This window comes from Thermobia domestica, chromosome 15, assembly GCF_964235325.1.
Source record: "Thermobia domestica chromosome 15, izTheDome1.hap1.1, whole genome shotgun sequence".
NCBI classification, from domain to species: Eukaryota; Metazoa; Arthropoda; class Insecta; order Zygentoma; family Lepismatidae; genus Thermobia; species Thermobia domestica.
In genome coordinates, this window is record NC_137468.1 from 23,914,354 (window position 1) to 23,926,945 (window position 12,592).

At 34.9% G+C, this 12,592-nt stretch overlaps 1 protein-coding gene across 2 annotated transcripts in view; it reads left to right on the forward strand.

Annotated features, from left to right (window-relative positions):
* Positions 1-1,492: 1,492 nt before the first annotated feature.
* The window catches only part of LOC145672121 (sodium/potassium/calcium exchanger 4-like), a 57,508-nt gene continuing 46,408 nt past the window's right edge, over positions 1,493-12,592 (forward strand). Inside the window, exon 1 of one of the 2 annotated variants that reach the window (XM_081741404.1) lies at positions 1,493-1,709. In XM_081741404.1, coding sequence (XP_081597530.1) covers positions 1,574-1,709 — 136 coding nt within the window. In that variant the 5' untranslated portion in view covers positions 1,493-1,573. The remainder of the gene's footprint in view (positions 1,710-12,592) is intronic. The other variant, XM_081741403.1, reaches the window with a different exon arrangement.

Here is a 12,592-nt window from a genome sequence, read left to right on the forward strand (position 1 = left end):
GTTCTACCACTGAATCCCTGCACCTTCCAAGCTGAAAAAAAAAAACAGCTTTAAACAAATATTCAAAATTCATGACGTTTAAAAATTTTGTACTAGTGTTTTGCTATTTTTTAAAAAAATATATCTCAAAGAACTACTTAATACATACATATATATATATATATATATATATATATATATATATATATATATATATTTACCTGTTCAACTTTATAATCAGCATTTGATTATTCAAATGTTTTTCAGGATCGTTGAACTTACCAATTATACATTCTTTTATGAATAGATTACCTTCTATGCCCGAAGCGTCCATAGCTGGATCAAACAGGAACGTCCACATATGGATGTAGCAATGATATCATTTATTGGAAAAAAAAATGTATGGACATCCAACAGATTATATTTAAGTGCAATATTTATATATATTTTTAGAACCAAATAATTTGGAGATCCAACAGAAATCCGCATATGGTTGTATTGTGGATATCCCTCATTGAATCCAATATAAACATCCTACGAATATCTGAGTATGGATATACCACTTATTAAGTCAAATATGGGTATCCAATAGACGTCCGCTTATGGATTATCACTTAATTGGACTAACAAGTAAGTATGAATATTCAAATATTACATGGTTTACTATGTATGGAGTTTACTGCACGAGTTTCAATAACTTTTCTCATATTGGCTTTGAAATTAAGCTATATTTATTTGTTAGGTTTGGAAACAGTATATATCACACATGATTTTTTTTTTTGTACAAAATACAGGTAAGTTTAGAATTACTATCTTTGTTCTTAAGTTCGTAGCGTTAAGACTGGGTTCTCAACCACTAGCAATAATTAAATATTATTATTATTTGTTATATTTTTTATTTCCATATTTATTGTCACACTATTAGGGTATATTCCTATATAAAGCTTAACATACATATATACAAGTGTAAGCGACAAGCAGCAAAAATCGGTAAGATTAATACTAACACGAAATTATTTATGAGGCCATTGGCAAGAGAATGTGATAAAATGAGGGTCGTGATATGAAATAGGTTGTGGAAGCCTATTTTGAGGAATAAGCTGTTCCACGTACAGTAATACGTAGTAATAATTAACTATAGTTTTTCACTAACTGCTTGAGAAATAAACTGAAAACTTTTTGGGGTATATTTTGAAACAATTTTAGCGTTCATAGTTGGAAACACTACATATAATTATTACTTAAGAACATTATAAATGCTAAAGCTCTGTGTTTTGCGAACAGTTATACATCATTCTAGAACAAGTGTAGTGATTGCTAAATATTTACGTGTTTTCAAACTTTTTATCAAAATAAGTTTTGCCAAATTATCGAAGTAAATGAAGATAACTGTTAAATAACCAGAACAAAACGTGACTCTTTTGTGTGTTATTTAATATTTGTACAACATTGCCGGATAAAACATTTTATTTTTTTTTAACTTGAGACAATATTGGCTGATTGAAGGTGAAGAATCTTAGATAAGATGATCGAAGTTCAATATCGATAAGGAACCCATGGACCTCTTACCTGCCCGGTTTCTTTGCATTACTAAATGGACGTACGGATCATTCGAAACTATCTTTTTCTTCTGATTTTGGTGTTTACAGTCACCAGTGGAGAGTCGAAAGGTGGTTTAAGGCTTACTAATACATCCGTGAATCCATACCCGGAAGAAAATTTATATTATGGTAAGTTTACATTCATCATCACTTTGCAATAAAATGATTGAAGTATACTTGATAAGGAAATAAGTGTGTGGCTTTTTAAATAATATATATTTTAATGTAATTTAATTTAATATATTTACCTAAATATCAGTTTATCTTTGTGGAAAATTGCTTCCGGTGAGCAGTTTTCAACGAAAAGAAGAAAAAGGAATAAGATTTGATCACCATATACCGCTCGATGGAATATTTCTTCTGTTGTAATCATTTTAAAGATTCCATAGTTACTAAACAAGCGTGGCCAGCCTAAATAGATCTCGCAGTCATGACTTTGATCCAGATTACAAGGAGATTATGAAAGTTTCCTTGTTTAGTTGTTAGCGTCCTTTCATTTGATGCAGACTCCAATTCAATTAGTAACTTACATTTAAATGCTGTAAATTCACGCTTCACATCTTTCGTGAAATTTTGGTTTGATTTACTTCCCTTTCAGCATCAAGACTATATGAGACGTGAACCTAGATTGCAATTAATGTGGCATATGCAGAACATGAATTCCCACCGGAAATCGAACTCGAGTCTCCCATATGAAAGGCGTGTACACTAACTTCTTCGTGAAATGTTAACAGGCACTGAACCTCCGGGTTCCATAGGCCATATAGTTAGTTAGTTAGTGGATTTAATGTAGTATTGTAGAAATGATAATATTTTTCTCGTTATTGATTTATATCGTGATTAACTAGGGGTTATTTTTCTAAAATGTTCCTTGTTTGGAACATTGTCCTGTAACGATATTTATATGTTCATGTATTGCCTGTCTTAAGGTTTTCCGAATACTCTCTTTTTGCCTGTCTGTTTATTGAACATTGCAATATATGTGTGTATATCTTACACAAGCTGAGCATCATGATACTTTTATATATATTATTCACACTCGAAATTTCTCGAAATGAATTAGTTTTTTTTTTTTTTTAACTTTTCAGGGGACATTTAACACATATTTAGTTTTACAACTTCTATTAGAAGAAATATTATTTTCATATCTTCGCATGGTTTATGCATTTCATGTTTTGCTCAGGCACATATCAGTGATAACTATCTAAATTCAAAATAAGTAAAACATCTATTTCAATGGTGTTCATACTTTATCGTCGTTATAAGCAATCGTGATTTGTCCATAGGTTTTGCCGGGATATCGGGGTTTCTTATACTAGAAGATACGTTTAGTTATTTGAAAACACTTTGAAGTTACGAGCACTCAGATGTTGATCAACCCTTGGAGAAAGTAAGAATCTTACAAATGAAGAAGGGGAACCTTATCTGGAAAATTATCTTTTACTAGAAGAAATTCCAGTAAATGTGTGTGGGCAATAATGTTTTTGTAATGGCACAACGACATCATCATAGGTATTCTGCCCTTACTGGCAGGTCACTTGCAGCAACTGAGAAGCTTTCATGCTCCACGGTCCTCCGCTAGCCTCTTCGTCTTCATGTAATGATCTTTCTGTTTTTATATCATCCATTAACTGTAGTCTCCTTCGCCTTCTGCCTCTCTTTCCCGCTACCATACCCTCTATGACGTCCCTCATGATACAATTTCTTCTTAGGCAAAGTCCCAACCAGTTTCTCTTCCTCTTCTTAACAATATCTAAAAGTGTTCTCTTCTCCCCGACCATTTCTAACACCCACTCATTCGTTTTCCGCTCGACCCAACTAATTCTTTCCATCCTTCTTCACACCCACATTTCGAATGCTTCCAGTCGTTTTTAATCACTTTTACGTAATGTCCACGTTTCCGCCCCATACAGTACAACACTCCACACGAAGCATTTTATGAGTCTTTTTCTCAACTCTCTATTCAAGGTCCCACAGAACAGGCATTTCTTCCTCCTAAAGGCTTTTTTCGCCATTCCTATCCTTGCTTTTATTTCACGTTCGCGTTTCATGGCATTACTAAGAATACTACCCAGATATCGAAAACTATTCACTTGTTCTATTTTCTCCCCTCCCACTTTTATATTTGACAAAGACCTCTTCGTTCCAATCATCATGGTTTTTGTCTTTCTAACATTTATTTCCATCCCATATTCTTCAAAGCCCATCCTCAGGTTTTCTAACATTTTATTGATTTTATTTTCAGATTGTGCAACAAGCGCCATATCGTCTGCAAATCTTATGCATCTAATCATTCTACCTCCTACCAAAATGCCGTCATCATCATGTAAACTCTTTTTCACTATCTCTTCTAGATAGACATGAAATAGTGTTGGCGAGAGGCAGCATCCTTGTCGAACTCCCCTTCCAATTGCACTCTCTTCCGTCAGTTCTTCCCCTATCCTAACACTTACTACTTGGTTCATGTATAAGTTTTTATGAGTCTTCGATCTCTCCATTCCAATCCTATCTTCTTTAGAACTCCCAACAACAATTCCCAATTCACGCGGTCAAAAGCCTTTTTTAGATCGATAAATACAACATACACCTCTTTCCCTTTTTCTATAAATCTTTCACCGATCGCCCTTAATAATCCAATACCATCTCTTGTGCCCTTACCTCTTCTGAACCCGAGCTGCTCCTTCTCAACTTCTTCATTTGTTCTTCCATAAAACTTTCTGTTCAGTATTCGGAGCAAAATTTTAGCTGCATGTGATATGAGACTAATAGTTCTTTAATCCTCACATCTCTTTGGGTTCGATTTCTTAGCCATCGGTATCATGATCGTCTTCAGGAAGTCTTTTGGCCACTCCCCTGTCTCATGTATTTCATTGCATAGTCGGAACAATTCTTTCTTTCCCTTGTCTCCTATATTTTTAATGAATTCGATTGGTATATTATCTATCCCGGTTGCCTTTCCATTCCTAATCTCGGATATAGCCTTTTCAAACTCATCTGAAGAATACTAAATCCTTTATCATCCTCGCCTACTTCGGTTTCTACTTCAACATTTAGGCTACACGGTCTCTCCCTACTCTCATATAAGTCTTCCACATATTCTTTCCATCTTTCTATGACCTCATTTCTCTCGCTGACTACCTTCCCATTTTTATTTTCTACTGCCATCGTAATACACCCCTGTTACCTCCGAAATTCCACAGATTTCACCTCCTTATACATTTCCTCACATTTCCCAACTCTTGTTACTGACAGAGAAGCAGAAAATAAATGCGTGTTAATGTCAGTTAAGGTATTTCAGATCTGGCAAATAGAATGGTGACTTTTTGAAAAAAAAAAAAAACATTGAACAAGTGTTATAACTAGGTTAAGATTTTTAAGTGTGATACATAAAATATTTCCAGTTGGGAATAGAGATAATTTCTCAACACTTTCTCCCCTTTTGGAGAGCCTTTTATCCCTTTAATTTGCTGTCAACTTCCTTTTCTTCCCTTTTCTTTTCTTTTACTGCAACTTTTCAATATTCTATTTCTAATTTCCCTGTCATTATGAATTTAGTTTGCTGTTCCTTGTGTTAGAATTGTGACAAGATTGAACAGTCTGTACTTTCTCCGGATCCAAATGACACAAGTGCTATTTCCAAAACTCAACAAATTCTACAGCCAGAGAGGATTTATGATTGCATACAGTTTGTATTATGGACTATAAATATGCGATGTTGCCATTAACCTTGGTTATAACATGAGTTTATGGATTTGGCGTCGAAACAAAAGCATGTTCGTTGTAGTGGGTGGCTCAATCATTGTCGAGAACATAAAAAATATGATTTAAACTATTCGCTAAGCAAAATAATACGTTTATTGTACAGTATGCGGCAAAACAAACAGTACTGAAATTACATCGTTGACATTTATTTATTTGTTGTACAACATAATGAAACATAAGAAATGTTGTCAAATAGGTGTCAACTAAATGCTACTCAACATATATTGTAAATTTAAGGGGAATCACGCCTGTACATCATATATTCAAAAGTTGACCATTACTTCGCACAATTGTTCATAGTAATCCTGTAGATCGATAAACATGTTAGTGGACACGGGTTGCTGTAACGACAAAACAAATGACCGAATCTTCTCTCTTAACTCTGGTATAGTGGTAGGAGCTTATCTGTGCGGAAAATTGCTTCCGTCAACATATTCCATATGTACACAGAAAAAAAAAAATTTAAAAAATGAGGTGTTGAAATAACACAAAATGACTACCACTTTAGCGTGTTATTTGTGTGTCACTTCAACACCAGTCACATCGCCTTATTTTAGTTCAAGCACAGCACAACAGGCTCTAGGCCCAATTATTGTGTTGTCTTTGACAACGAAATACATAATAATACAAAACAGTGAGATATACAAATAATTAAAAGAAATGCACATTACAAAATAGACAATTTAAAAATACACATTTATATTGTCTTTAGCACATGTGCTCTTTATATGCCGTTTCCAAAACATGCCTGTTTAATTGCTCTTTTGTACACACTTTCCGACATGCTAAATATAGCAACATTGAAGTCTTTTTCAACCTCATTGTGGAAAGTGCTTATCCTCCATATAGGAGATTTCCGAAGGATATTTGTTCTTGCCTTTCTTTGATAAAACGTAGATGTGTTTCCTATTCTCGTTCTGGTTGATGGGACTTGGAAACAAAGCAACGAACGCAGCTCAATAGAGTCAATCTTATCATGTATTAATTTATATAAAAATATTAGATGATTATATCTTCTTCTTTCGTATAAAGTGGGTAGTTGATAATTTTCCAGTAACTCTCTGTAAGATTCATATTTCGGGTAAATCCCAGTTTTCCTGTACGTTAGAAGTCTTAGGAATTTTTTCTGTATTCCCTCAATCATATCACAGCATTTTTGCATATTTGGTGTCCACACAACAGTAGCATATTCTAATTTTGACCGAACGTAAGTGAAGTACAATTTCATTAAAGTTAAATCATTACGAAACTCTTTACCTAGCCTCATGATAAAACCAAGGTTTCTATAAGCCTCGCTCGTTACTGTTTCCATATGATGCTTAAATGTTAAATTTTGATCAAAGAAAATTCCAAGATCTTTGATATACTTGGGAGAGCTTAATTTTGTCTCATCAATCGAATAAGTATAGTCTACATAACTACTCTTACGTGTAAAACGTAGGAAGTTACATTTATTTACATTCATTTTAAATTTATTTTTATTACACCATTCTATAATGTTAGTTAAGTCTTGTTGTACTTTCTCGCAATCATCAATTGAATCTACCTTAATATATATTTTGAGGTCGTCTGCAAATAGAAGACAGTTAGCATGTTTAATGCTAGTCGGCAAATCATTCACTGCTAAGAGAAACAAAAGCGGTCCGAGATTTGAGCCCTGGGGAACTCCTGACAAAGCATTGAACTTTTCAGAGATGCACCCTTTATAAACAACTGATTGCCTACGGTTACTTAAGTAGGAAGATATTAACTGTTTGTACTCTTGAGAAAAGTGAAAAGAGTTTAGTTTGGCTAGTAAAATGTCATGATCCACTAGGTCGAAGGCTTTAGAAAAGTCAGTATAGATTACATCCACCTGATTACCTTTATCAATCTCCGTTGAGATGTAGTTAGTAATGATGACCAGGTTCGTGGATGTTGATCTCAGAGCATATCAGAAATACCTCGTTACTGGCTGTAAGTATTTCCATTGCTTTTTATTGTTTGTATAAGCGAAGATTTGCGAAACATATTTCGCATTTATGGCAAGTAACTTATAACATTCTATTTTTTCTGTAATCGGTCACAATAATATTGTTGTAAACCTGTGAATCATCTGACAACAGTTACACAGATAGCTGTGCTTCCATCTGTTTTCTTTATCTGTTATTCTTGTGTCTTAGCATATATGAACATAAGATGGCAAACTGTTGACTATGTAATTGTTGTCGGACGATTCACAAGTGTACGACAATATTATTGTGACCGATTACAGAAAACATAGAATATTATTCGTTACTTGGCATAAGTGCGAAAGATATTTCGCAAAGCTTTGCTCATATTAAACGATAAATTCTCTCAGGTAGTAACTAGTTATTTCTGATATGCTCGGAATGCGGTGTCTTGGTGCTGAATGAACACACAAGTAATACGCTAAAGTGGTAGTCATTTTGTGTTGTTTCAACACCTCATTTGTTACAATGTAGGCATCTGAAGCCGTGAGGTCCAGGAAGTAGGAAGAATATGGAAAATCTGTTCCATGGGAAATCAAGCGATGTCCTCCAAACTCTCGTAGACAAAAGGGCAAGTGACTCACTTTCAGTGTGAGCAGTAGCTCCATCTTGTTGTGTCCATTGTTATTTTAACGACAGTGCTTCAAAAACCATCCAAATCATGCAAGAATGGGTCAAAAATCAACTACCGATTGATGTAGCGATCAAGGTACATATATATCTTTCATCACTGAACCATATGGTCCTGTTGAAATCTTCATGTCAGTAGCGTCATTTCAGATTTGGCTTGGGGGGGGACCCCTTGATATAAGTAAAATTTCGCGTTTTTCACTGACTTACTACCATTCTATTGATAACATCTATATAAATCTCAAACTCAGGGGGGGCAAATGCCCCTCCCTGCCCTCCCTAAATGACGCCCCTGCTTCATGTGCCATTGCTCCAGAGCAATACTGTAGACATGCGCGCACATCTCGTGCAGTGAGATGCTGCCTCATACCGTATGAGCGGAAATAGTGCTCGACAATAAACACCTTCTCCTTTGTTGTGAGTAACATTATCTTCGAGCTAACTGCGTACTACGCTAGTCCACACACAACTATAAGCACACACGTGGCGCTTATAGCTGATACCACATTGCACCTGCGAGTAATCCGTGCGCGAATTTCAGTACTGTTTGTTTTGCAGTATACTGTGAAAGTCTTTTGCAGTGAAGATCTTTTGATCATTTTCTTTAACTTTAATAATATTGTTCATTCCAGTTCTACCACGTGAATAAATCACTATTAGATATTTTTAGTTGAAAATAATTTGGCGTTGGAGTAAGGCAATATAAAAAAAGGAAAAAGAAGCTTCAAACGTGAGTAACATAAAAAAAAATCACATGGAAAACGCTCGGTTTCACTCCATATGAAACACTTGCAAACCATTATTTGGATCAGACATATCATTAACTCATTTTTCTGTGACTCTCGGCTTACCCCGAGAAACCAACAAAAAAGAAATATATTTTAAAGTTTGAACAATTGTTATCATTTATGGAAAAGAATAAGTTCCCGCAAAATACTGGTTAACATTCATCCGATCTTTGTTCTGAAAATTGCTAATGCGAGCAGCATATTTCCAGGCATCCAAAAGTCTAGTAGCAAGAAAAAGATATCAGGTGTCGGGAAATAACAATAGCCTACTAGATATCCATCTACTATCCGGATTTCTTATGTTACTTAAATAACTACAGTATTATGTAAGATATATTTAGTTATTTTCAAAAGATCATTACGAGTTTTTTCTTTTTTTCTTTTTTTTTTCAGCCCTCACTATTCTATACTAATGGCATTTGACCCACTTGAAATATTGAATCAGACATGCCTGATTTAGATTTTCCAGTTCCCTATTTTCCAGACTTGGCACCAGCAAACTCTTTCTTTTTCTAGAGAATAAGAGCCACTCAATGTAAACGCCGTTTCTAGGCAATTGGAGAAGCTCAGCAAAAATTTTATACAAGATTTAAAGTGAACTCCACTAAACGCATTCTAGAATATATTTAATTCCTGAAAGAAATTAAAGAAATTATTGAGAAAATTAGCCAATTACTCAAACTAAATCCCTGGCATGAGGCTGCGAGAAGCTTAAAGGAACATCTGGCGAGTTGAAATTAGGGGAAGTGTACTGGTTTGATTGACCATATTGAGAACACTAACAGAACATGAAAAGTACTTTAAAGAGAGGTGGCTTTTGAGGGAAGTCATACCGATAAAAATTAAACTTTTATCGCTTGAAACTATGGGGATAAAATTTACCTTAGGTTCTAATTCTTTTACACAAGAGTTAATAGATTAGATGTGTTTTCCACTCAGTTTTAAGTGATAAATGTTTTTTACGGATGGGACTTCCCTGAAGACACGCCCTTACAAGAAATTAAGATAGTTCCATCACAGGTAAATAAATAATAATATTTAAATAAAACTCGTATAAACTTATAACCGGTCCTTTTTTTATTGACTCAAACAATGATATGTGTGTGTGCCAGTGTTGGGAAGTAACGTAACGCAAGTAACGCGTTACTTGTAACGCGTTACTTTTTAAGTAACGTTTGCTAGTAACGCGTTACATTTTTTCCAAAGTAACTGTAACGGTAACGCGTTACAAATTTTTAAGTAACGTATCTAGTTTGCGTTACTTTTTTCGCGTTACATTTCGGATGAGTAACTACAATATATGTATATTATTTTTCGGAAACAAACGTTTTTTTCCTGTAAGTGAATTTCTCGGAATCGAGCAATGGAGCATGAACGATGTCACTGACCGACAGTCACCGGCACTCAAAGAATCAGATAAGATCATACTACCACTTGCTGTTTTTGGAAGATGAGGACAGCCTCAGGGAAATCACGTGTACTGATTGCAAGCACCTGGAAAGTTTTGTCATAGATTTTGACAGCTCCAATCCATTCACTGAGTGAACTAAGAGTGCAATTGTACCGGTAGTCTATATTACTTTGATTGGTGTTGTTTTTATAAAGATGGAGAACGAAAATATTTTACCGTTCAAACATTTGAAAGATACTTCTTCTTAAAAGCTCAAGATGATAGTGGACAGAATTTAAAAGTAAAGTGGTGCCCCGGCGGGAAATTTTGTCAACAACTAGGGTGCCATAATTTAACGATATAGAGTAAGGGGTTAACATGAATAAACTGTGTTCTGATGAGCAGGCTTACTTTATTACTAGAAAATAGTTTGTTGATGGTTTGTAATATTGGAGTTCTTTCAGATCAGTTTGCGGATCCTAGAGTCCCGTGGATTATAAAGTTTGGAACAACTAGCTTTAAAAAGCATGTATCGATTTTAGAATTACTGGCAAGTTTTGATTCACCTTTAGTTAATGTGTTCTCATGTTATTAGTTGTAGTGTAATGTTTCTCAATATTCTGTATTTTCAATATTACATAACAACATTGTTATTATTATATAATTAGTTTAGCAAAAGAATAATAAGCAATCATTTTTTCTAACGCATATTGATGGGCAAGAGTCGAGCTAAAACTCGACTCAGATTCAAGTCGAGTTTTGAGTTGAGTCGAAGGTAATATTGTCGAGTCTAATTCCGAGCCGACTCACTGTTTTTGGCGTCGTTTCGAGTCGAGTTGAGTTTGATAAATGGTTCGCTCGTTTTAACTCGTTTTGAAATTATGGCCTGATTACACTGGAAAGCGAAAGCCATGAGAAATGTAAGCTAAGCAGTAATATGGAATACTTTGTGTTGCTCACGAGGGGGAACACTGCTCGCATCTATTCTCGTCTCAATATCGAAACCACAAGAAATTATTTTATAACAAGCTCAGCTCGGCTTGGCTCAACTGAGCCGATGGCTCGAGCCGGCTTGCTTGGGGTGAACCATCGGCTCGAGCTGGCTTGGGATGAGCCATTTGCTCGGTTCGGCCAGTAAGTACGCCAGAAATTTTTACTTAGGGGGGTGTTCAAAATAAAAGGGGGGGTGTGCTCTCAGAATAGTGATATAATTTTTAAACAAACTCAAACAAAAAAACAGTATGTTTTGTTACGCAACTATTGCAATATTATTATTATTATTATTATTATTATTATTATTATTATTATTATTATTATTATTATTATTATTATTATTATTATTATTATTATTACTAATAATAATAATAAGAATAATAATATCAACTCTTTGCAGTAGTAGGTTCAATAAAGTAAGTTCACACATTTGAGCATTTAGTATTATTATTAAACTAAGTAATACACTGAAACCTCTCAAAACGGACATCGGTGGAACCGATTATTTGTCCGCAAATGAGAGGTGTCCCTAAAAGGAAGGGTTCTCTCTCATAACACCACATCACACATATTTATGGCATGGAAAAATAAGAAAGTTTGTTCTCTTACGAAGATGTCCACTATTGAGAGATGCCCGTTAAGAGAGGTTTCACTGTATTAGGAATTAACCTCCACTATTTTACCTAGTAATTACATGTGAATTGATTACATACGAATTATTGTAGTCTAATTATTTTGCAAAATTCTGCTATTATTTTAATTAATTCACCCCAGCAAGTTTTAGTGGGTGATTTTTTCATATATATATTAATTGGGAAAAAATTCCCACGCTGAAATCACATTCGTTTAGTAATTAATACTGTACATAAACTAACTAACTAACTAACTAACTCACTCTATGGCCTATGGAACCCGGAGGTTCAGTGCCGCGTTCACAAAAGCTCTCCACTGACTTCTATCCTTAGCTAATTGGATCCAGTTTCTACTTTGTATTCCTATCTCTGCGAGATCCATCTTAATATTATCCTCCCATCTGCGCCTAGGTCTTCCTAATGGTCGTTTTCCTATGGGTCTACCAGTCAAGACTTTTAAAGCGTTTCTACTTTCTTCCATTCTAGCTACATGACCTGCCCACCTAAGCCTCCTAGACTTGACGACCCTAACAATGTTGGGTAAACCGTATAAACTATGTAGTTCCTCGTTATGAAGCTTTCGCCATTCCCCATTCTCGTTCCTCTTGGGTCCGAATATTCTTCTCAGGATCCTGTTCTCAAATACTTTCAGTCTATGTTCTTCCCTCAGAGTAAGCGACCATGTTTCGCAACCATACAGAACAACAGGCATGATTATCGTTTTATATATTTTAAGCTTCAAATTCCTCGACAGAATTCGCGACGACAAGAGATTTTGAACCGAATAGTAACACGAATTCCCTGCTTTTAGTCGACATTTAATTTC